Below are 25,353 nucleotides of genomic sequence, written 5' to 3'. Positions count from 1 at the left end.
GTAAGCAGCAAATGACTGCTGGAGACCTAGGCTTCCGTTTAAAAAGAATGAAGCCTCTCACTCTTTGAGGCTTGTTGTGAAGTTCAGATGTTGCCCTGATGTACCTCAGTGGTGGTGGTAAGTCCCACCTCTACCACCAGCACAACCCCAAGCCTACCAAGGCAGACTTCTCTCCTGCAAATCTCAGTTGTTCCATAGAGGAAGACTTCCTAATCTCTTTACCAGGACCCTCAGAGCAGGTAAGCGGGGGGTTGGGGGGGGGGTTCGTCAAACCAGAGAACTACAATGCATTTCTCAAGTTATCCTCCTGCAGCCTCAGAACCCACAGAAGAGCAATCTGACTAAAGTATCTGGTATATGTTGCCGAGAACACTGCCAAGGAGCATGTAGAGCCAGCACATAATTGAGACCTAACAGAGAACCTATGTTTAGGCCAGAGAAGACGAGCACAACAGCTGAGACTTTATGCATGGAGATGCAAATCTGAGCCTGCTGAGAAAGCAGCAGGGCCTGCCATCAGAGGCATCTCAGAAGATCAGCAGTCAGTGGCTGGTGGAGGGTTTTCCCCAAGTCAGTCATCCTGCAAATCTGCAATGCCTCAGTCCAGCAAGGATACCACCAACATAGGAATTCCATTCTCTGCAAGTAGATAAAGCTCTGCAATGCTGCACTTCAGAGTGCTGTCAGTTTTTCACAGTTGGTTCCCATGCACGGATGTGGTTCAGCAGACACTTCTGATTGAGTGGGGGCAGTGGTTTGTGTTTTTTGGGGGTGGGGAGGGGTGGAAGAGACCCATTGGAGATCCCCACCTTGGAACAGGGACTTGTCCTCATAGTAAATAAAACCCAAAAAATGAGAGAAAGCTTCCTCCATTTCCTGCCTTTCACAGCAAGGTGTGCTCCTGCCCAAAAGCTATCAGCTTAGCTACCCCGATCTCCAAAGTCTAGAGACTTATACCCTAATGTAGTCTAATTACACCCATCTAGCTGGACTACTGGGTAGAGTCCAAAACTCCCAGAATCCATCGATATAACAGTAACATACCTTCGTTAGTACACGGTATAGGGAGTGACAGCAGCATCCCTAATGACCAGGAAATACCATGGCTTGTGCTTCTTATTTTGTATATCATGAAGCAACTATGACATTGACCAAATTGTTTAGGGAAGTTATTTCTAGTGTTCTAGAACTGACATTTCCCGAGGGGAATAGCAGCAGCATCCAAGTAGTTTTAGTAAATCATTTCCCTCCTCCCAGAGTTCCTACATGTAATGCAATTAGAAAGTTCTGGAGTTTTGACTCATTTGTCATTAGGTAACAAGTCTCCTCAAACGAAGAAAGTGACTGTGTTGATGCTAAGTAGTCACCTGTTCAGGCGACAGGAGCACAACACTGAACATATCCAACCTCAGACAGGCTACCAGACAGTAACTAGTGTTAGTCATTAACAGTCACTTCCATCACTTGACAAATCTGAGAAATAAAGCACATGAATCTTTAGCAGTTCCCAGGCAGCAAAGAGCTGTGTAGCCAAGATTATTTTGTAAGTGAGCTGCTGCGTGCTCTGTGCTTTTGAGACTCAAGACATTTACTTAACTGCCCAACTTTTGACACCCACTTATAAAAGTCTTATAGGTACATGTAGGATTTTATATAGAATACAAGCTCTTTACAAAAATAAATGAAGACCATCCCTGCTCTATAGTGCCCAATACATTGAGTGTTACTGTAGTATAAATAAGTTGGACTTTGTCTACATACTTTCTGAGTCAACATCTTCTCTCTAGCTTCATCATGTATAGCTGGATTCCATGGAGAAAAGCTATAGAAGAAAGCAGAAGTGTTACAAACTTCATTTTGCTTTAATGTTCCCTCACCCAGCTACCCACTTCAGAGGAAAAAAACAGCAATGAGTGGGGGAGATTTCTAATGTTACTCTGAGCTTTCAGTGAGCTGCAAAACCTTTTGTTTCCCCCACCAACGGCATCAAGAGAAAAAATACCTAATCCACAAAGTGGCTCATCACAGATTTCATCCAACATATCTGCTCAGTGTCAAGCACCCAAATACTCATTTCAGCTGATACCAACACCAAGAATTAGGAATTCACCACCAATGCTAAATACACTAATAGTGATTAGTTGACAGGTCCATCAAAATTAAGTTTCACAGAGCTATATTGCCACTGCAACAGTTCAAACTATGAGCATGCAAGTTTGACTTGTAACTATCTGAACACCAGATCTGTTCCTTAATGTGACCAGATTATTTTATCAGTTATTCATTAAGCAAGCCAAGGGTTTAATGGATAACCGGTAAGGAAATTTACATATTAATTTAGCAGTGTTGTTGCAGTCATGTTGGTCCCATATAGGGTGACCGGATTTCCTGATTTTATAGGAACAGTCCTTATATTTGGGGCTGTGTCTTATATAGGCACCTATTACCCACCACCCCCCCGTCCCAATTTTTCACATTTGCTATCTGTGTCTCCAATATCCTGGGACTAGGGTTACCAAGGTGGATGAGGTAATATCTTGTATTGGTCCAATGTCTGTTGGGGGAGGGAGGGAGAGGTAGAGGGCCTTCCAAGCTTGCACAGTGCTTTTCTTCAGGTCTGGGAAACAGTGTCACAGCTAAATAAAAAGGTGGAACAGATGGTTTAGCGTAAGTAGTTAACATATTTCAAAGGACCATTCAAGATGAAGTGGCCTGTTAACAGCTCTCCAGACACAGGGGTAAAGGAGGAAAAAAGCTGGGGAGTTTAAGTGAGTTCTAGATTGTAGTAAGCTATAAATCCAGTTTATCTATTCAGTCCATGATGTTTAGTATCTAGCAATGTTATGAATTTAATGTCTTAGGCTTGTCTTTTGCAGATGTTGGGCAGATTTCCTTAGAGAATGAGGAGTGAGGTCAGATTGAGTCTCACTGCTTTGTAAAAAAGTGTTAACCCATAGGCGATATGGTGTGTTTGTCTTATTTTTCTGAGAGTTCATTCAAGAGCGTAGAGATTGACTAGTTTCACCCACATAGTGGTTACTGGAGCATTTAGCACAGTGGATGAGGTACACCACATGTGATAGGCATGTGTAGGATGCATGGATTTTGTCAGGTGTGTTGTAGAGGAAGGGGGCATTGATCACAGCAGTGGAAATGTGTCTACAGGTTTTGCATCACTTGTTCTGCCAGGGTATGGTATCACTGAATTGGTATGTCCTGGTCTGTGGGGAACTTACTTCTGATAAGCTTGGAGAGGCTGGAATTTGACAGCCAGAGAAGGGGTGCAGGAAAGATTTTTCAGGATGTGGTTCCCATCAACTGTGGGTTGTAATTGTTTGAAGATACTCACTACAACAGGCAGGAACCCACAGCGGGTTACAACCAGAGGTGCAGTCAGAGGGGGGTTTATTACTGTATCAAAAGAGCATCTCTTGGGATATCTGCATGGCACATTCCGTGATTGTGTTAAGGTGTATATCCCAGACTTTTTCCTCAGAGCTTATTCTGTGGTATCCAAGTGCCTGGTTGTAGGTAACAGAATTCTTGGTGTGTCTGAGGTGGTTACTACATCTGTGAAGACAGGTGTGGTGATCAGGGGGTTTCTTGTACATCGTTGCCTTTAGGGTTCCATTGCTGAAGCTGATCATGATGTCCAGGAAATTGATGCTAGCGTGGGAGTACTCTAGAGAGAGTTTAAAGAGATGTGGTGGAAATCATCAATGAGATGAGTCAGTCTGTCCACAGGATGAAAATATCAATGATATACCTGAGATACATTGGTTTTGTGGTGCATTTGTCCAGAAATTCTTCTTCCAGGTGGCCCACAAAGAGGGTGGCTTACTGGGTAGCCATTCTAATACCCGTGGCTGTTCCCATGGTTTGGAACAAGTGTTTGTTAGTGAATGCAAAATTGATCAGGATGAAATGGATTAGTTGGACAGTGTGTTTGGGATGGATATCTGAGGGTTATCCAGTCTAGTAAATACTTGAGGTACGCAGCAATGAAATCATTGTGAGGGATGTTGGTGTACAGGGAGGTGATATCCATAGCGGCAAGGATGGTGTTCTGAGGGAGGTTGTTAATGTTGGAGTTTGTAGAGGAAGTCAGTTGTGTCCTGGAGGAAACTGGCCCCCACAAAACCTTTTTTCCTCCTTTTATCCCTTATGACTGGAGAGGTGTTAACAAGCCACTTCACCTTGAATGGTCCCTTGAAATGCTTTAACTACTTATTCTAAACAATCCATTCCATCTTGTATTTAGCTGTGACATGCTGAATACCTTTCTCAGACCTTTAGAACTGTGCAAGTTCAAAAGCTTCTCTCTCTCACCAACAGAAATTGGTCCAATAAAAAAAAATTACTTCACCTACCCTGTCTCTCTAGCAGTGTTACGCGAGTCTGCATTAAGCTTTTACTCAGTATTAACTGTCAACTACCCTGATTCAGATGTGTGTATAAAGGGATTTTTGTAAAGGAGGAAAAGGAACCGTCAGGGTTATTAGACAAGAAGTGATGGCATACTACGACTTGGCATCAAAAGCTATACTGTGCTTGAATTCAAACAGCAGAACATATGGAATTAAGTATAATGCATAGGCTACTTACCTAATTGCATAGGGATCTTCTATTTTAGGCTGATCAAATAAGTGACTGCTGCATAGTTTGATACTGTCTACCACCTTACTTTTGAAGAGCTGAATATCTTTTTCATATCTATAAGAGAGACATTTCTTAAAACTTCACCATATGAAATTAGCAAGATGTAAAGTAGTCTTGGTTTTTCAAGATGATGGGGGAGGCTAGGGGAATGAGGTATTTTAAGTTTGTTCAGCTATCTGATGCTGTATACCATAAAGAGGTGCTAAACAAATGATACAGTAAATTTAGCTGTTTAATCTAGACTCTGGCATAGGTATTGTGTCTGTAAGTAAAGAAACAAAAAGCTTAATGAAAATGGAATATGAAGTTCTAAATACATAGCCAAAACAGTTTAGGAGGACACCTACAGCACTGCAGCTTCCGGATTCAAAGGACTTGTCGTATCAATCTTGTAGAAGACTCTGCGAGCATACATTAGTACTTGCCATATATGATTATGGTTTCGCCTAGGAAGAGAGTAGGTAGTTAGTGAGGGACAGAGGTTCAGCATTTCTGTATTAGACACCAGTACATTAGTACTCACCTCCATTTTGCAAATGCTCTTTTCACATCTAATTCACCTGAGAGGGGATCTACTAGTGGGTGGAAGACTGGTAGGTCGAACACCAAGCGCTGTGTTAAAGATAAAAGTTCAAAATTGCTTTAGTGAAATTACTCAAGCCTATGGTTAATCTGATTCATAATAAACTTTCACTAAGATGTGTTTTTAGGACCCTGTTAATGGGTGCCCAAATCCTTAAGGGGACCTCTGCTATGTTTGTTAGAAGCAACCTCTTGCATTGCTTGAATTGAGAAGAGGGGAAAAAAATTTTTACTTTTAAACATCTGACAGTATTGTGTCTGGCCAGTTCACTGTTTCCTCTTTATAGTAAGTTCTCCTATTGTTTGTGTAAGTTCCTACAGCAAGAGGGCAGTTAGTTTTAATAGAAAAAATGATTTAAAACACCAAAACTGGCAGAGGGACCTAGGAACAGGAGCAGAATTAAGCATTTTCAACTCTTTTTTAAACAGTTTCCCCACTGATGCTGTCCCTTTAAAAGGAATTTAAATTACTTCTTAAAAGCTGTCAATTAAACTGCTTCCTTCAGGAGTTTGTGGCTGTAATGTTCTGCCATCATAAAAAAAATTATGAAAGCCTGGCTAAGCACATCTTCATTGTGCTCTGAAAGCAATCATATTGACCAAGGAGGAGACCAATTTCATAACCAACAATATTCTGCTGCCAGTCCTAAAAAGTTTGATCCTAGGAAGGAACAAAAGTATTCCAGTTGGACAAAGGCACAGGAATAGTGTTTCATTTTACATATCAAAAGGAAACGAAGTTACTGAGACAAAGTAGCAGATGACAGCTCCATTCCCACCTTGACCCAAGCTTAAGACTCAAGAAAATACTTTAAGTAGTCAACCACTCCTCTAAAGGCTACTATGATGCAGGAGTCATAATTACAGTTACTACAATGCAAGTCCTAAACCTCTAATAGGACCGGTCGAGCCTGAAAGTCAACCCCACACCCAATGCAGACAGTGGAGTTGCTACAGAGTAACAAGATGATCCTCCACGGACAGTAGGTAGGGTGTACAAGCCAGTCAGCAATGTGTTCCTAATCTTCACCAACCAGTGAACAAAGCCAGTCCCAGGAACTGAACAAATGTCATTCTCCAACTCCATAAAAGGAAACTAAGTTTCATGATTGTTGTTAGATCACTCCAGCACTTACTGGGCAGTCGCCATCTGGGTAATTGTCAGGGATGTAGACTGTAAATTTGAACACACCATCCTGGTAGAGGCCATGTCTTATGAATATTACTCCAAACCACACTGTAAGGGAGAAGAGTTGTATGAGTTGGTGCAAAATGCCTTAAATATGGTAAAATAATAGAACTACTCCTGAACTTACTTAATGCTGATCTGTAAGATGGCTGCACATAAACTCCTGGCAGCTTCTGCTTTACGACCAAAGTGCTGTAATAATAATCAGTCATTTAGGATAAAGAGCTGTCTGAGGACCGGATTAGCATATGCATTCTGCAGAAGACTTCTCAGTACACAAGACAGCCCAGTGCTGTGCTGCCAATATCTCAACAAGGAACTCTTAGAAATATTTTCCTTCCAATCCCAAGGGTGGATGTGCTCACAGGGGGAGGGGTAAGGGACTAAAGAATCCACTTTCCCTCCCCCCACCCCATTTAAAGAGATATTGGCAGGAAATTCTTATGCCTCTTGTTCCAAGGTTACTGGAAATGAATGTTTAGGAGGACAGTGAAAATGACTTGACCCAGTGCTGACTTGTTAAATATATTACTGAAAAATGAACTTTCCCTCCTATAGTCAGTTTCTCATTTGTATGGCTCTTACACAGCAATGGAAGAGAGATTTTATAGACAATTTGACAGATTTGGGGCAGGTGTGGTGAAGGATAACTGCTTGTGGTTCTATTTTTTTAATATTAACCAAAGCTTTAACTTGAAATTTAAACAATGCTTTCAGTCATAATCATGGTAACTACTGTAGGTCAAGGGCAAAGTGGTGTGGCAACAGAATAGGGCAAGTGAAGATGCCAACCAAGGAGGGCAGGCAAGTGCAAGAAATCATTTTAGACAAGTAAGGCCTCAGAGTACCAGGAGCAATAGGTGAGGGCTGAATCACCAAATCCAAGGCAAGAAAACAATGCGAAGTATGACCTGAGTTTTGACCCCTATTTTCTCCCTCCCACTCCCCAGTCATTTAAGACTGGTCATACAAGTTTGAGCTGAGCCCTCTACTTTGTGTCATGGAGTTACTAACTTGATGATTTTACGCAGTTCATGTCCAATGGATTACAACTAATTTCTCCCCTCACCTTCCTCTATTGCTTTTGCCCTTTAGTAGACACCATTACATCATGGAAATAGCATTGCAATGCTGAGAGTGGATAAAAAGACAACAACATTTTTGCTGTTCGAGAGTGGGAAAAAAATTGGTGTGTTTCCAACATTTAGTGTTTCCAACACCAAATAGAATTTTACTGAGCCATTCACTGAAAACGAATGGTTAACAGTATTCAGCTAAAGCAATTTATAAATAGGCTTCTCTGATTAGCTGGCATACTCACAAGTCTGTTTTAAGCTGAACACAGAAGGCCAACAATGAACTAGTGAACTGTCTGACTGTACCAGCATCAAAGTCAGACAACATCATTTGTTATAGTACCCTTTTTTAAAAAAAAACCTTTGTTATCAGTGCCTTCCACTCAGGCTTTGATTTCCATGCCATCAGCAACTGCTTAGCAACAGGAAACCATTATTCTCCGCTGCACTCCATGACACTAGCATCTTAAATTGATGAAGATGTTAGAAACTCAGGTTGTCAGAAGATTAACTAGAGCCCCACAGCATGAAAGAGTGTATGTAAACTTTCTAAATAGAACTAAAAGCTTTTTAAAGAGCTTGTATCTTCAGTTTATTAAGATTTTTAAATGGAAAAAGTGTTTTTCAAAGTTAGTATTGAATCAGGGCTTAAGGGAATTGCATTCAGAAATCCGTTTCATAGCTGAGAATGCACCAGATGAAGTGACTAGACAAGTTACATGACTAAGAAGAAAAATTTGCAATACAAATGTGCATCTTATGCTCCCTCCTACACTCACGATCCCAGACTGATCCATGGAGCAGTGGTCCAAAGCACTTCCTGGTGATCCGGGGAAAGCTGACTAGTTACATTTCATTGGCTCCCCCCACCTCGTTATAAATTTCATGGTAAAATTCATTAGAAGATGGCTTTCCTAATATTGACTTTCCATGTAAGTAGACACTTTAGTTGCTGCACATTGATCACACATGACTGAGGAACAGTCCACAGTATGAGAAAGTCTGGGAATCACTGATTTGGATAACCATATTTCCCAAAGGGAAAACAGGATACCATGTGGGGCTAGTCTGAAAACCCCACCTTTGCAGCTTGTCCAAGCACCCTGAACCCACCACGTCCCACGTGGGGCTGGCCCAAGCCACAGGCCTGAGCCCCCATCCCCATATAGGGCTGGCCCCCATGCCAGGCTGGAGCTGGCATCGCTGCTTGCCCAAGCCCTGCCTATCCCTTGTGCAGGGCAGCATTACCACTCCCCCACCACATGTTCATCCGCACCCTTTGACAAAAGTGGGCATTTGTCCTGTCTACTCTTGCCATCTGATCAAGCGGGCAAGAACAAATGGGACAAAAGCCCACTTTTGCCAAAAAAGTAGGGACAGCCAGTAAAGGCCTTAAAAAAAAGGGACCGTCCCGGCCAAAACAGGATGTATGGTTACTCTATCGCCAATACACCCGCCATATTAGGCAGTGGTGATTAGGAAGATAGGTTAACTAAAAGCCAATGAATGTCCAGCAGGAAGGTGCCATGCTATCTGTCATTTATTTATTTTTTTAAAAAGTATATTTCCTTCCTAAAAGCAATTTAGTATACATTTTTCATCTTATGAGGATGCCTAGCGCCCAAGATACCAAACTTAAAATCCAAATATACCTATGTACAAAAGGACCATCCAAAGCTATAGCCAAAAACAAACTTCAAAAAAGCAACTCCTCTCCAAGATAACTGATTATATTAATTTTGCAGGGTTTAGTGTTTAAATGAGCCTGGGTATGGTTTTAGAAGTTCTATACAAGAACTGTTTCTAAAGCTACTCCCTACAATGATATTTAAAGTTTTCTGAAGTACAAGACCAGTGAGATAAAAAGGTGAAATATTTTAAAACTAAAGCAACATACAACTCCGCAAGGAGAGAGTATTCCAAGTAGAAAGGCCCATAGGAGGCATGTGTTCCATTCGTAGACTGGGATGAAGGGGCAGGAGAAGCAGGCTTGGTCATCGGCAGAGCATTTTTTGGAATAGAAGGCAGCTGTTTCTTTGTAGAGGTGCGTGGAGGACTGGTTCTCAACTCTCCAGTCAGAGTCTTTTCTTCTGTTTCAGGTCTCTGTTAAATACATATACAATACATATTAGCATTTCAAGTTTATATTTTATAAAACACTGAATAATTTAGGCTGCAAGCTAAAACTTCTATTCAATTATATACCAACAAAGTTGAATTAGGTTTGAAAGATTTCACCTTACTTGTTATTACATAATCATGGACTCCACACAAGTCACTTCCTTACAGGTTTTCTTTATTACTGGCACTGGCCGAAATCTGAGCAGACACTGCTTTAGTTTTTAGTAGGTGGTAAAAGCTGTAGATTAAAGCAAATTACGCCTCCACAGCCTCAAATTAGAAACTGACAGGTAATCTAACATCAACTTCCAAATCAGTCTTCATTTCCAATACTCAGTGTATTGAGATGAACCACTTCAATTCCACTAACAAGTCTCTCTGCAATTTAAATACATGAATGATTAGTATAGTAAAGAAGTGAGAGAGAGTGGAACATTCTGGGGCGATGAGTTCAAGGGAATGATGCCTTTCATTTCTGTAGGAAATGTTTGTGCTGAGGCAGGCACAACATAACTGAGTAGATTATACTAGCCTATCCTCATTGTTTGTAACCATCGCATTAGATAGCCTGGGCTGCCTATAGTCCTTCAGCCATCTGCACAGAAGAGAGAGATTTTACATGTGTCAGTTGTAAGTATTTAACTGGTTAATACAGTGAAAGACTATCATGCTTTCTATTTTACCCAGGAAATAATCACCACTGCACTTAAGTAGTCAGAAGGCCTGAGAAAGTGTTCACTCTAAGTACAGGAGAATTAGTTATGGTTCAGTGGGTAGGCCAAGACACAGACTTCTGGGCTACTGGTTAGAATTTAGACTAGTTTTAGTGATGGAAAGTTACCATGTGACTGGTGTCTTCTGTAAAAGGTCTGAGAACTGATCTAATATCCACATCATAATCACCACCACTATAACTTTCACCATTGCTGAGAATTTTGGAAGTAAAAGACCGAAGAGATCTGAGACTGAACTTTTAGTTGTTCTTCCTCCTGATAAATGACGACATGTGGGACAGATTGTTCCACACACTCCTGGGGAAATTCTGCACCACTGAGCATGTGCAGAATTCATGTCCCCTGCAGATTTCTTTGCTTCCCTGAAGAAAACTGACTTCTGAAAGGGAAGTCACAATAGAGGGCAGGCCCCCCTTCCCAGTACTGCAGGCATGTCATTTTGGGTGCCTGAAACAGGTAGCAGAGGTAAATCACCATGGGGCTGGGGATGTCCCGGCAGGTGGCTTCTACCCTGTGTGGGGCTCAGCTGTTAGTCCCGGCTGGGCTGGGGAGGACAGGACTCTCTCTTCCCCTGCAAGGAGCAGCCAGGGCCAGGTCCCACCCAATACCAGAAGTGTCCCCCAGCTGCAGGAAGTGCCATGCACATGCATCCCACTTCCTGCCCCCATCACTCCCCAGCTTGGGTAAAAGGAAGAGATGGGTCATTGTACATGGAGCTGCTCCCTGGTCCACCCAACCCCCATGCATGCAGACTCCCCCTTGACACCCCCAACATGCAGACTCCTCTCCACTGAGTCCCAAACATTCTTCACCTGGACCCCCCTACAGAGTCTCACTCCCATCCCAAACCCCCACCCCCAATCATCTGGATCCCACACTGAACCCTCTTACCCAACACCTGGATCCCTCCCACACTAAGCCCCTCCACACTTGGATCCTGCCAGGATGAGCCTGCCTGCCCCACATCTGGATCAGGGCCAAGGCTGGGCATGTACGCTAGACGCTGTCCCTCTCGCTTGCTATCTTTGTGTGCTTAGCTTGCAGATACAGGGCCCGAGTGTATTCCTGAGGCAGACCCAGCCTTTGCACTGTGTCGGGTCAGGTGCAGCCTCACCACCAAGTCCATGGGAGGAAAAGAGAGTGAAAGAGGAAGAAGGTGGTTGGGGGGCTAGGCTGGGCTGAAGGGTAATCTCCCACCTCCGTGCAGCCAGTGCCCTATGCTCCCCACTGCCATGCTGAAACCTTCACATTTATTTATTGACAAATAAAATATGCAGACTTAAAATTTTTGACAAAGGATCGCTTCAGACTAGTACAGGCGGTCCTCGACTTTACAACATTCAACGGACGGCACTTATAATAATTGGTTTAGACTTTATGACACTCGGTCCCACAATGGAGTGAATTGCAATCCTGAATGACGTTTCGACTTACGATGCAATTTGCAGGAACCAATTATGTTGTAAGTCTGAGGACTGCCTGTATTCAACATCTCTTTAGTTTACTATCCATTTAAATAATATGGATATTCTGTCTACCTTGCTCAGTACTAGAACTCAATACAGAAATGTCCTCACAACGAAGAGAGTGGGGAAAGCCTTGGCAAACCACTTCTAACAAGACGTTATGTAAATCTGAGCTGCTTCACTAATTTTTTTAAGAGGGTACATTCACTGTAGATTATTCAAATTTTCAAGATCCATACAGAATCATAAGTATTCAAACCAACAGCAACCTTTTCCAGTATTTTTATTCATGGCTTTTCACATTCATCTGTAATAGATCTATTTTATATGCAGCTCTGACAGTTCTTTAAAAAACATAGCATAGAGGAAGAAGAGCCCTCAGATCTACACTCAAAATAGGCCCACCCAAGTGCCCAACTTTAAAATATATAATTGACATGGCCCTAATTGAATGCTAGAGAGGCATTCAAGGTTAGCTTTTGGATTCACAACAATGACAATCATGACTTGCCAAACCTAGAAGGCAATCCATAGTTTTGCTATTTTCCAGCACTATTCTGGGGTTGGGGAGGTAAAGGACCAGAGAATGAGAGTGAGAACCATGTTGAAGAGCACTCCCTGCTCTCTTCCCACAAAGAGTTGTGGATGGAAGACAGGTTTTAAAAATCTGACCTTTCAGAAGCCTGCTATTTGTGCTCATCTTTTATGTCAAATAGACACAGAAGTCCCAGGTACGCACCTCAAGTCCAACAAAGGTTAAAGCTTGGCCCAGAGTAACACAGCTGCAAGAACCTGGATAGACTCAACATGGTTCAAGTTACTAATATCCACCTCTTGATGAGGTAGTCATGGATTTCAGTTTCCCATGAAGAGACTAACTTATACTTAGGCAAACATTGCAGTATAAATACTGCAAGTTAGAGGATTCAGTTTTAGACTCTGCTAACCAGAGCTACCTTCTGTTTACCTCATGGCTGTCTAGGTGACAGTCAAGAAACCCACAACATTCTGATAACGCTATCTTGTCAAGATTTCTTTCTCAAGATGGATTCTGAGGCTTCATTTTAAGTCACTTAGATAGTTACAGGCTTTATATTTTGATAAATGTAAATCTGTATTGTAATATTATGCAGTACAGCTCGATGAGGGATTAACAATGCATATATTATTTATTAAAATATCCACCTTGCGTGAGGAACTTGTAGACATGCTCCAGAAAGGGTTCATAACGTGTATCCCAAGTAAAGGGCTGCAAATGTTGTCTCCAGACCCTCTCCAGCACTTTGATGTCACTTTCTAGCCTAAAAACATACAGAATTAGAAGTTAAAAAGTGTGTCATAACAAAGGAAAAAACAAGGATTTCAACACATTTGGGGTCCTATTAATAGGCTAATTAGATCTGACATGACATTCATTTTGAACTCCAGAAACATAAGTTTCTGAAACAGTAATCAACCTCAACTAGTTCAAAAGCGCTCCAAGATATTTCTAAACATTCATAAAAATCAACAGAAATCATATTTGAACATAAACACCTTTCAGCCATTCTCTTTGAATTTCTATCTGTACTCTCCTCTTTGCAAAGATGCCATTGGACAGGCCTGCAACCGCCCAATGGGGAATTCAAGAAAACTAAGCTACCCAACAAACAGCTAAGTCCAATTGCAGACGGCACTCTAAAAATCTATTCTGTAGCTTGGGCAAGTTTTTTCATCCCTGGTTTGGATCAGCTGACTCTGCAAGACTATATGCCTTTTAAGAGTATTAGTTTGAAAGTCTCTGCCATTCCCAATGAAGGAATTAAGCTTGTTGAGCTTTCATCATGTGTGTCATTGTGTTTTTATTTGCATAGAAATGCAGCCAGGAATAGATAAAGTCACAAAATGCAGAAATTTCTCTGTAGCCTTTTTTTAAAATTGTGTTCCATTACAAAAAGCACACTATGTATTTAGTATGATCAGTGGTCCCAACAGAAAATACTCCAGTAGAAGTGGGAATTTCATTGAGGCACTTACCATTTGGATCCCTGCCTCTACTACTCCCCTTCCATTTAACATCAGTTTATCTACTTTAAAGAGATTTCAGCTCCTCTGTGTGTGAAGCAGCTCCTCTCTAGTACAGCCCATTTCTCCACCTCTTTCCAACTCTGAATTTCTCTCCCCAATTTCTTCTGTTTTTTTCCCCCCCAATCTCTAGTTATAGTAACTAAAGTATTTTGGTATGCAGTGTAGATGAAGCTGTGTTGGTCCCAGGATATTAGGGACACAAGGTGGGTGAAGTAATATCTTTTATTGGAACAACTTCTGTGTGTGGCTCAAAAGCTGGTCTCTCTCACCAACAGAAACTGGTCCAATAAAAGATATTACCTCCCCTACCTTGTCTCTCTAAAGCATTTTGTAACAGTTTTATATAACTTCTATATGATTCTGTAGGATAATGATTCATGAGTCAATTCACCATTAATGCCTGTCCATTTCTTTTATGGCTGTTATAATAGCTTTTTTCCCAGATCAAATAATCACCAGTGGCTAGCCTCAGTCAAGACTAATGGTCCTGTTTTTCATTACACAATTTGATTACATTCAGCCAGGTAAGTTAGGAAATAATGCTCCTTTAAACTTAAAGCAGCACTTGTAAAAACGTGAAATTTCAACAAAATTTCTACAAAGCCATATCGGCCTGCTTTTTAAAGAAAAAAGTCAATTCAACTAGATACAAATAAAGCATTTTATATCAATAAAACTTCAGCCACACTAAGTGTTTCACTGATTTAACTATGTAGTTACATTCAGTAGTTAAAATTGGTACATTAACAGAGCTCAGACAAGCCCTCAGATTTTGAGTCTTCTCAAACTTCATCCACTCATTTTCAAGCCATCCACCCACTCAGATTATGGCTTCGCAATCACATCCTTATGAATAGGTTCTCCAGCACGACCCCTCCAGCCAACAAATTTACAAGATACATTCAGGACTCAAGATACAGGGAATAAGCCCCATCCCTGTTTTCTCCCTCCTGCCCCCTCAAGCACACACTTCGGATTACAGCCCCCAGGTATTTGTTGATTATCATACACATTGTAAGGAGAGTGATCACTTTAGATAAGCTATTACCAGCAGGAGAGTGGGGTGGGGGGGGGAGGTATTTTTTCATGCTTTGTGTGTATAAAAAGATCTTCTACACTTTCCACAGTATGCATCCGATGAAGTGAGCTGTAGCTCACGAAAGCTTATGCTCAAATAACTTGGTTAGTCTCTAAGGTGCCACAAGTACTCCTTTTCTTTTTGCGAATACAGACTAACACTGCTGTTACTCTGAAACCAGGTATTTGTTGGGATCAGATCATAAGAAATGCTGAATGAACAGGACTATTGAGACATCTCTGACCAGTCAAACTGGTCTGCAAACGCTGCTTCCTCAAGGCAGTATCATGACCACACCTTTATACAAAGGCCTCCCAGCGTCTCAGTCACAGTTCTCATGGGACAGTCCCTTCCCCATTTCCTTCTCACGCTTTACCTTTATTTCTCCGTCATTGCACACCGCACTAATCCACTAGTTAAGCTGCACCAGGCTGGTGCGTTTCTGCCCTGCAAAGCTTCCGGTTCACAGGCACAAGCGGGCAGCCCACAGCCGCCTGTGCTCAATGGGCAGGTTACAGAAGCCGGGGCTCGGGATGCTCGAGCTCAGAGCGCACGGAGGAGGAGGAGGACACGGAGGTCCCAGGAGAGCAGGCAGACGCGGCGAGCCGCCGGGGCGCGCCGGGGACGGCCGGAGACACCGCGTTTATAGCTTGGAAAACGAGCGCGTGCGAGTCGAGGGGGAAATAACGCCGAGGGCTTGTCCTCGCCCACCCAAGCCGGCGCCCCGCCGCCCGCTCTCCCTCGGGAGCGACAACGGCTGGCTCTGCCTCCCCAGCCCCCTGCCCCGCCGCACGCCCCCGGCCGGACCACCCCCGCCGCCTCATGATACCGCCCCGCACCTGTGCCCACGCGCCGCCGCACCTGTGAGGGGAGCGGGCCCGACCCACCGCCCCCTCCGCCGCGAGGCGAGCAGAGCCGGTAGGGCCGCCACCGCCTGCCCCTGGCGCCCGTCCCAGCCCCCCCGCCCCACCCCGCGCCGCCAGAGCAGCCCCGTCACCTACCCCGCAGCAGCCCCTCCCACCGCCGCAGCGACCGGGTCTCTCAGCCCTCAGCGCGTTCGCCTTCCGGCGGAGACTGTCTCCGCCCGGCCGCCGTTGTTGTGCTAACTGTAAGGAGGGGACCCCGCGTTTTCGTCTTTCCCGCTGCCCAGGGGAGCCGGGCGGGGCCGTAGCACAGGCGGGCTCTAGGGCCCCACTCACCCTCACGACTTCCCCCAGACACTTCGCTGCAAGCGCGGCCGAGTCCCCGCCAGCGCCTCCGTCCTCTTCCCCCCGTCCACAGCTCTGTTTAACCCCCGCCCCCAACAGCAATATCCGGCCGGCCTCTGACACGCATTGGCCGCAGAGCCAGCCAATCACAGGCCGACCTTTCCGGACAAGTGTTGTGACTGCGGTTCGATGACTACCACACTGGCCAATCAAAACCTCCGCCCCTCCTGTGACGCTCCAAACGCGGCCGCACCCGGTTACCAAGGTACGCTGCCCGTCGCCAATGAGGACGACGACGATTGGCGAGAGAACTTGAGGGAGGTTTTAGTGGGGCCATGGATGGGGCATTGCTGCGATAGTGAGTGACAACGATTGGCTGATACAGGTGTCACTCCTTGCGGGCGGGGTAAACGGATAGATGACTTATTTCGATTGGCTGATAGTCCCGCTCTCTGCTATGCTAGCGATTGGCTGGCAGAACCGTCGCTTGCTGAGGGGCAGGACTAGTGGGGTCAGACGTGCCTGTGATTGGCGGTAGCCTAGCAGCTGCCAGGCGCTGGGGCGGGGCTGGGGATGTTCCACCTGTCCCACCTTTGGGGGACAGCCAGGCCCAGCTCCTTGCTCCCGGCCGCTCCTTGCAGCGCGCTTCCCGATTCCGGTCGCCTGCTGAGCCGCTGGCGGGGGAGGGGGGGGGCTCTAGGTCGCGGGCTTCCACTGGGAGAAGGGAGCCCTGTGTCACGGCTGGGGGCCTCCGTTGGTGTCAGCCCGCGGCTGCAGCTCGGGGCGCGCTTAGCGGGGGGACGCTGTGGCTTAGGGAGACCAGGCTCTGCTGCAGAGCGGATGCGGACTTGCGGTTGCTTTGTGGGTCACGCAGGGTCTGATGCCCATTTGCAGTAGCTGAGAATCCGGCCCTATTTCTGACATCCCCAGTTACACCCTTTCTTCAGTAGACTTCACCGCCCTTGCTCAGGGGGCACCGCATTCCGCGATTCTTGTAGCCTGCACGGGGTTCATGTAATCCCGCCCGGGGGCCAGTCGCCAGACCCTGCATTTTGTACTAGAGTATCGCTGTCGTGGAGATTTAAGGAGACTGCATAGTGGCTAGGCCATGGCAGAGAGAGTTATTCCAGAGGGCACGTTTTCCTCGGCAGATCTATTCAGATAGGTGGGCTCTTGGGACCTGATTCACCATTGCCCTGCATTGCACATAGTCATTTACATGACACCACTGCACAGTGTCAGAGACTGCCGTTCTGGTCTGGCGGCGTTTGACACCCACTCTACATCTGCTTAGCACCGCTGTACAGTCAGTGACTGCAGGCTTACAGGGAATCAGGCCCTTTAAGTGGGAGAAGACAACAGGGTGAGAGGTTTTAGTGCAGGGGTGAGCAAACTACGGCCCGCGGGCTGGATCCGGCCCCTCAGGGCTTTGGATCCCACCCGCGTGATTGCCCCCTATGGTGCCGCAAGCCCTATCCCTGGAGCCGCATGGGGGGGAGGTCGGAGGGGCAGAGACTCCATGCATTGCCCTCGCCTCCAGGCACCGCCCCCCACAGCTCCCATTGGCCGGGAATGGGGAACCCTGGCCAATAGGAGCTTCGGGGGAGGTACCTGGAGACGTGGCAAGGGCAGCGCACGAAGCCCTGTGCCCCCCTTCTCCCAGGGGCCACGCAGGGACCTAGTGCTGGTTGCTTCTCGGAGCAGCGCAGCGTGGAGCCTGCCCTGGCCCTGGCGCGCGCCGCTGCCACCCTGGAGCCCAAACGCCTTCTGCACGCCACCCCCCAACTCCCTGCCCTAAGCCCCCTGCCTGCACCCCAACTCCCTGCCCTGAGCCCCCTGCTGCACCCTGCACTCGCACTCCCGTGCACCCCAACTCCCTGCTCTGAGCTCCCTCCTGCAGTCCACATCCCTCCTGCACCCCTGCCCTGAGCTCCCTCCCGCAGTCCGCACCCCTCCTGCACCCCTGCCCTGAGACCCCTCATACACCGTGCATGCCTCCTCTGCTGCAATCCCTTGCCATGAGCCCATTCCTTTACACTGCACCTCCTCCTGCACCCCAACCCCCTGCCCTGAGCTCCCTCCTACAGTCCGCACCCCTCCTGAATCCCTGCCCTGAGCCCCCTCATGCACCGCAACCCCCTTCCCTGAGCCCCCTCATACACTCCGCACCCCTCTTCTGCCCCAATCCCTTGCCCTGAGCCCGTTCCTGCACACCGCACCCCCTCCCACACCCTGCACTCTGTTCTGCACCCCAACCCCCTGCCCTGGCCTTGCATACAATTTCCCCATGCAGATATGGCCCTTGGCGCAAAAAGTTTGCCCACTCCTGTTTTAGTGCTTCTAAAAGTCAGAGAATAATGCTGTGACAGTAATTCATATCTGACCTGGGATCTCTCTGCTGTTCTACAATTGGAACTCTGCGTAGCAATAAACTGCGAATATGGTCAAATTGTGGTTGTTTTGTGGTGAACACAAAGACCCATTAGTGGCTATATTAAAACCAACAGACTTATTTCTCTTGTAATCCAAAACAGAGATTTGAACAGAGGTGAAAAGCTGCTGTGACAATCAGTAATGTGCCCTGGCTTCTGGGAGATGCTTAGTCAAGAAAGGAAGTGTGGTATTTCTATTAAAGAATCAATGTTGAATCTAAATGTTTCCTAAATGGATTTTTAATTCTGATATATACAAAAATCACCACAAGGGGCTAGATAAACAACACTTATCTACACAGTACTAGATACATTGTCCAGATATATAATTATAACACTTTCTAATAGGGTTAGAGATACCAGTTCAGTATAATTTTACTGGACCTTACATACAAGAACGCGATGGCTAAGAGAGCTTTAAAAGGGAAAAAGTAGGACAATCTTCTTTCCATTAGAATCAATAAGTTGTAAAGTATGCTTCTTTTAATCAGTTCTGGAACTCCTTTGGGAAGTTGTAATTAATGGTGTTATATAATCTAAGAAAATTTATGTGAAACCTGTATACTTCCAGCTTCCTTTATGAGTCCTCCTAATGAGCCATCAGATTCTTGGCAGCTTTGACCAACTTGCAGACAGATTACATGATCACTCTGGCTCTTCAGAACACTTCAAAGATTGATAGCATACATAGCAAATTCTAACAATCTTGTCCTGCCAGCTGACTAACACAAACCAGTTTCTAATACATAAATATCAGTGAGCAGTTTTTACTTACAATAGTCTAGCCCTACACAGCTGCAAAATAACACAAGCAAAACATGAATAAAACTCAACGGAATCTGTTCTTATTCCTAATTAGGTCTTTCTCTGAGTCCAGTATAATGGAGTTACAAACGTGATATACCATTGCTAAAGCCATTTGTTTGTCAAGGTTTGGAAAATGACAACAAAATCCATGCCATCCTGGATATATAATATAAATTATAGGGAAAATGACAAATCAATAAATACAGGTTTTAAAGTCCCTGTCATATCATCAACATGCTCATGCCTTGGTCATCACTTGTCTTGATTATTATAACCACCTCCTCTGCTTATCTTCAAAATGCTGCTTCTAAATCTTTCCAAATGCCATTAAAATCCTTTTCCTCTCTTGTTCCAACCATACCACTACTGCCTTTCTTGATTTTCTATCTTTTATTTAATCATATTCAAGCTTCTCATTCTTACCTTCAGAGTCCTATACAATCTCGCCCCACATTCTACTTACTCTCCTGCTCCATACGCTCACTCCTTTCTCCTGTTTTCAGCATGATACCTTTTCTCATGTTGTGTTCATGACACTTAGAACAGTCTCCCATTTTTTTCTGCTAACAGCCCTGTCTCTCCTCCTCCTGTCTCTTCTTTAAAGCCCATTTCTTACAGAAATCCTTTCTACATTTATCTCTTCACCACTGTGTTTTGTCTTGTCTGCATTAGGTCCCAATCCAAGGGTGATTTAAATCAGTGGGATCTTGCAGGGTGTGTCTGTCTGAGTGGATACCTCTGCAAGATCAGGACCTTATACCGCAAGCTGTCTAGGGCATGGATCATGTCTTAGTGTGAGTTGTGTACAACATTCTGTACATTTACAGTGCTGAATAGATATATCCCAATGAAGATATATCCTAAGGCAGAATTTTCACATTTTAACTTTTATACCAAGAGGCAAGGCAAGTATCGCTAGTAGAAAAAAACTCCCCCCCCCCCCCAAGTACCATACTCTTGACATTACAAAGGCCAAGTACACTGTAATTTTAAACTTTTTATTTAATTATAAACCATAAAATGCCTTAATAAAAATTATTTACCTTGCTTTAAAAAGCAAGGTCTACCTGATCTACCTGATTATTGGCTGAGGGCTTGGAGTCTGACCTGATGCCAAGCAACCTATGTTCATTTTGTAAGTACTGTAGTAATAATAGTAATAAATCATAATTTTTTTTGCTAAGACCTTTCATCTCAAAAGATCTCCAGATGCTTTATAGACTTGATGGGCAGCAATCACTCAACCTCCTCTGAGGTGGAACACGGCAGTCACTGCACCACCTGTACATTTAGGCAGGTAACTGAATAATACTAATATGATTATAGATCTAACTGTAATAGATGCAATTTATTATGATCATAGTTTTAATAATAAGATCATAGAAGTTAGAGATGGAAAATCCATCATTAGATCATGAAACCCATTGTCCTGAAAGTACAGGATAAAAAAAGATGGTCCCTTAATAGATGTATCGGATATTAACTAGACACATTAGATCTTATTCCAAAAGCCAGTAAAAAGGCACATACAGGTGAATTATTTTATCATATGTGTGTGTGTGTATTTTTATTTAAGTAGGGTGTGTAAGTGTGTGTGTGTGTATAGATAAATATCTACACACCCTACTTAAATAAAACGTTTAAAATTACAGTGTATTTGGCCTTTGTAATGTCAAGAGTGTACAAAATGTTGTACACAACTCACACTAAGACATGATCCATGCCATTCTGTACATTTACAGTGCTAAATAGATACATCACAATGATAATGTTAGGCAGAATTTTCACATTTTAACTTTTGTACCAAGAGGCAAAGCAAGTATCACTAGTAGAAGAAACTTTTCTCCCCCCAGCCATACATTTTCAGAATTTTTTCCTTAAAGTTACTTGTTACTATTCACGTAGGGCTGGATCATGTTCCCTTTGATGTCATGAGAACATAAGAATGGCCCTACTGAGTCAGACCAAGGGTCCAGTCAGGAAATGCCAAAGATAAGGATGCCCATGTAATCTTAGAGTAAATCTGCCTCTTTCTGTGTACACATTGTAATACTCATTACTTCATTACTCAGAAATAGTGATTGTGTAAGTGCAATATAACATCATTTCTTTTCTTGCTCTTTCAGTCTAACATCTTTTCTTTTTGAGGTCCGGATAACAGCACCCACAATATCCCCAGTCCACCCTTGAAGCACAACAGGTAGAAAGAACATTGAAACAGAAATATGTCATCAGACTAGAGTGTGAAAGAAAAAGCTGCATTAGAAATGGAATACAAGAAAGTTGTCCAACAAGTTGGGCAAAATTTATGATCCTTTGAGTATAATACAGTGGATTATATTCTGCTTTCATTAGCCAGTGTGAATCTGAATGAATTCTACTGAACAAAATGCAGAAAGCCTGGATTTGTTCTGTTATAGATAAGAGCACAATCTGGCTTGGTATGTTTTTTGGATATTTTCCACACAGAAGAATACTTTCTGCTTTTACTTTAAACAATTATGGAAATTATATTTCCTGTATTTATTTCCTTAGCCTTTTAAATTGCTCCCTTTCACCTGGATCAGAGCACCCATAGAAAATAAGGGCATGTCTTCACTAGCAACGTTAAAGTGGCACCGCTTTAACATGGCTCTGTAGTCACAGCACCAGCATTGGGAGAGAGGTCTCCCAGCGCTATAAAAAAACCACCTCCATGAGGGGAGAAGCTCCCAGCACTGTCTACACTGCTGCGTTACAGCGCTGAAACATGCAGCACTCAGGGGGGTGGTTTTTTACACTTTTGAATGAGAAAGTTGCAGCGCTGTAAAGTGTCAGTGTAGACAAGCCCTTAGACACATATAAATACTTATCTTGCTGCCTCTGCTAGAGGTAGAAAAAAAGAATCATCCCCCACAAAGAAGCATCCTAACTCATTTCTCCATCAACGCCAGTTACTTACCACCCCCATCTCTTATCTCCCCATCCTTCTTATCCCCTCAAGCAAATATCTGAAAAAAGACATCGGCTTTGCACTGTGCTCTGAAGACAAGGAGATTCATGGTTTGTTGGGCCAGCTTGAGATGCTTATTAAAGTACCCCTTCTATACACACATAAAGATTCCCTGGAAAACAGCTCCATCAAGTTTAAACCAAGGGACTATCACTTAAAATGTGTCAGTTGATTTGAATTCTTTCAGGAGATTATGGGGGAGACAGGCTGTCTCCACGTGTAAAATACAGAGCCAGTGAAACTCAGGAAACTCTGCTTTCATAATAAAAATCCATATGTCCCCTAAGCCATTTGTTTTATTAATTATTATTTTTAATTGTAAGCCCGCACTGTATAATCATTTATCCTTAATGTTATGGTCAGAACAACAACTTTAGGATGGCATAGGAAAAAAGAAAAAAACATTCAAAACAAATGCACATATATACATCAGGAAAAACAAAACAACTCTCACACCTACAAGGCAACTGTGAGAGTAGTGCTATTTAAGTTCTCAACCAGGGGTACGTTTACCCCTGGAGGCACGCGGAGGTCTTCCATGACGTACATCAACTCATCTAGATATTTGCCTACTTTTACAACAAACTATATAAAAAGCAGTAGCGAAGCCAGTACAAACTAAAATTTCATAAATGACTTATTTATACTGCTCTATATACTATAACACTGAAATGTAAATACAATGTTTATATTCCAATTGATTTATTTTATAATTATATGGTAAGAACAAGAAAGTACGCAATTTTTCAGTTATAGTGTGCAGTGATACTTTTGTATATTTATGTCTGATTTTGTAAGTAGTTTTTAAATGAAGTGTAACTTGGGGGTGTGCAAGACAAATCAGACTCCTGCAAGGAGTACAATAGTCTGGAAAAGTTGAGAGCCACTGATTTAAGGCATACCTAGTGCTATGTTTAATTGTACAGTCCTTAGATACTCTGGATTAATTCTCATTGACTTCAGTGGGGCCACAATTTCACTCTGTGATGACAGGTGCCTTAGAAATAACCACAGAGAGATGTGAGGAAATGTTTAAAATGTATTTAATTAGTTTAAGGTAATACACAGCACCACTAGATGGTGTTCTGCAGCTGTTCTATTCACATATTCTAATCCATGGGCAGATAAGTGACAGCACTACTTTATTGATTGAAACATATGATATACACTGTATGACATGGAAAACAGATGAGGACCAGTTCTGCAGTTCACACAGAATAGCACCAGCATAATTAATAATGATAATTGATTTACATAATTTGTGCAAAATATGCTCTTATTTGATAAATATTGATATCAATATCACTTTGGTTTGCTAAAAATGTCAGCTTGAAAGATGGAATTTCCTAATTATGGAATATAATGAAGTACGATTACAAATTACAAACTGGTTAAAAAAAAAGATTCTGAACATCCACTCTACACTTTAGAATGTATCTCCTTTGAGATTTGAACAGCACCAACACACACTGCCAGTACTTGACAAATAACGCTAAATAATAATAGATAAAGTGTAACCTTTTGCATTTCAAGATTTTGTCTTTGTGGGACATGAGCTTTCAATTTTTTTTTCTGATTCTGAGATTGGCTTTGTTTTTTCATATTAATCCTCAATTAGATAATCTATTGGGTGGCAAATATGGAATTGTCAATAGCAGGTAAACTAAAGACAGAGAACTCAATAAAGCCCAAGCAATACTAGGATATTTAGCAGCTTTTACATTAATTCTAAATCCATCTGTGATAAGGTCAGTGGGCAAAGGGGTAATTCAGAGCAGGCAATGCCAGGAATTGTCCATTGGGGGAGTAAGGTTCAGATACCTGTAATTAATTATGTCATGATCCCATGGTATACTATGACAGTGCAAATCCTAATCCAATCATGGGGCCTGAATAACTGCCCGCAGCACTGAACTGATTCATAGGGGGGGACCAGGATGCTTCATTCTATTGCCAAGGATTTGCTCCACTGTCACCATTGTTGCAGCACCCCTGCATCTTGAGCACTTCACTCCAGTAGGATGTGGCGAAGCATGCCTAGCGAAGCTCATTGATCCAACGCCTCCTCCCTTGACCTGGCCTCTACCAAAGGACCCAGGCATGCTAGGAATCCAGGATTCCCATGGAGAACAATTCACAGGTGGCAGGGGATACAGATCCCTATGTGGGCTTCTGGCATCTTGCCTTTCTCCTTCCATGAAACAGAACTGCTCTGGTTAAGGTCTCCAGGGCTGCAGAGAGGGGAGCTGCAAGATTTGCCACTATGGGATCAGTTTGTTCTGAGGACTTGGATTTTCCCTGACATAGGATCCACACCATCTTGGGCATTGAGGGGGGAGAAGGAGGAGATGGACCTGAGAGGTAATGAACACCCTCATCTCATATTAGTTTCAATAGATATTGAGGGCGCTGAGCACCAGGCAGCAGATGCCCAAATCTTCATAGGATTGGGACCAAGAAGAAGAAGTGGGGGGTGAGTGGCACGCAGAGTCCTAACACACATTATAGTTTGGCTTGGTATAAAGGTTTTATTGGCATGAGTTTGGGATGGCCACATTATTCATGAGTGGCAAAACAAAATGTGCAGCAATTACCATTTTATGTAACAAAGCAAGTCACTGTGTTCTCACTGCCAGGGAGACTTCATGTTTGTTCTTTCTTATTTTTTTTCTTTAATCTAAAATAAGTCATCCAGACTGAACATTCTTGTTTTGGTCTGTACATGGAGAAGACATAACAATGTTAGCTGAGCTCATTTTTAAAACCAAATTAAACTAACAGATATTTTCTTAGGACCACACGGGGATTCCCCTGACATATGGAAATTATCAAAACATATAGTGGGCATGGAAAGGGTATGGCTGGAATGCAGTTGCACATGTGTTATCCTGTCCAGGGGCCTTTGCAGACCCTTACAGCCTGACAAAGTTTAGAGCAGCCCT

The 25,353-nt window shown here is 43.6% G+C and overlaps 1 protein-coding gene across 15 annotated transcripts in view; it reads right to left on the bottom strand.

Moving 5' to 3' along the window:
- Nucleotides 1-16,251, bottom strand: part of AKTIP (AKT interacting protein) — a 77,893-nt gene extending 61,642 nt beyond the window's left edge. For 11 of the 15 annotated variants that reach the window (XR_013347629.1, XR_013347624.1, XR_013347623.1 and 8 more), the window contains exons 1-9: nt 16,172-16,251; nt 13,013-13,128; nt 9,404-9,609; nt 6,558-6,622; nt 6,378-6,478; nt 5,183-5,271; nt 5,007-5,105; nt 4,606-4,713; nt 1,762-1,822 (exon numbers count right to left, since the gene is read on the bottom strand). Coding sequence is in view for 7 of the 15 variants with exons in the window: in XM_077830955.1 (XP_077687081.1) it covers nt 1,762-1,822; nt 4,606-4,713; nt 5,007-5,105; nt 5,183-5,271; nt 6,378-6,478; nt 6,558-6,622; nt 9,404-9,609; nt 13,013-13,054 (771 nt within the window). In the remaining 8 variants the exon portion in view is untranslated. The other 4 variants (XM_077830956.1, XM_077830957.1, XM_077830958.1 and 1 more) reach the window with 4 other exon arrangements.
- Between the last annotated feature and the right edge of the window lie 9,102 nt (nt 16,252-25,353).

Source organism: Eretmochelys imbricata, chromosome 12, assembly GCF_965152235.1.
Source record: "Eretmochelys imbricata isolate rEreImb1 chromosome 12, rEreImb1.hap1, whole genome shotgun sequence".
Taxonomy (NCBI): Eukaryota; Metazoa; Chordata; order Testudines; family Cheloniidae; genus Eretmochelys; species Eretmochelys imbricata.
The sequence above is the reverse complement of the archived record's forward strand: the minus strand, read 5'-3'. Positions and strand labels throughout refer to the sequence as shown.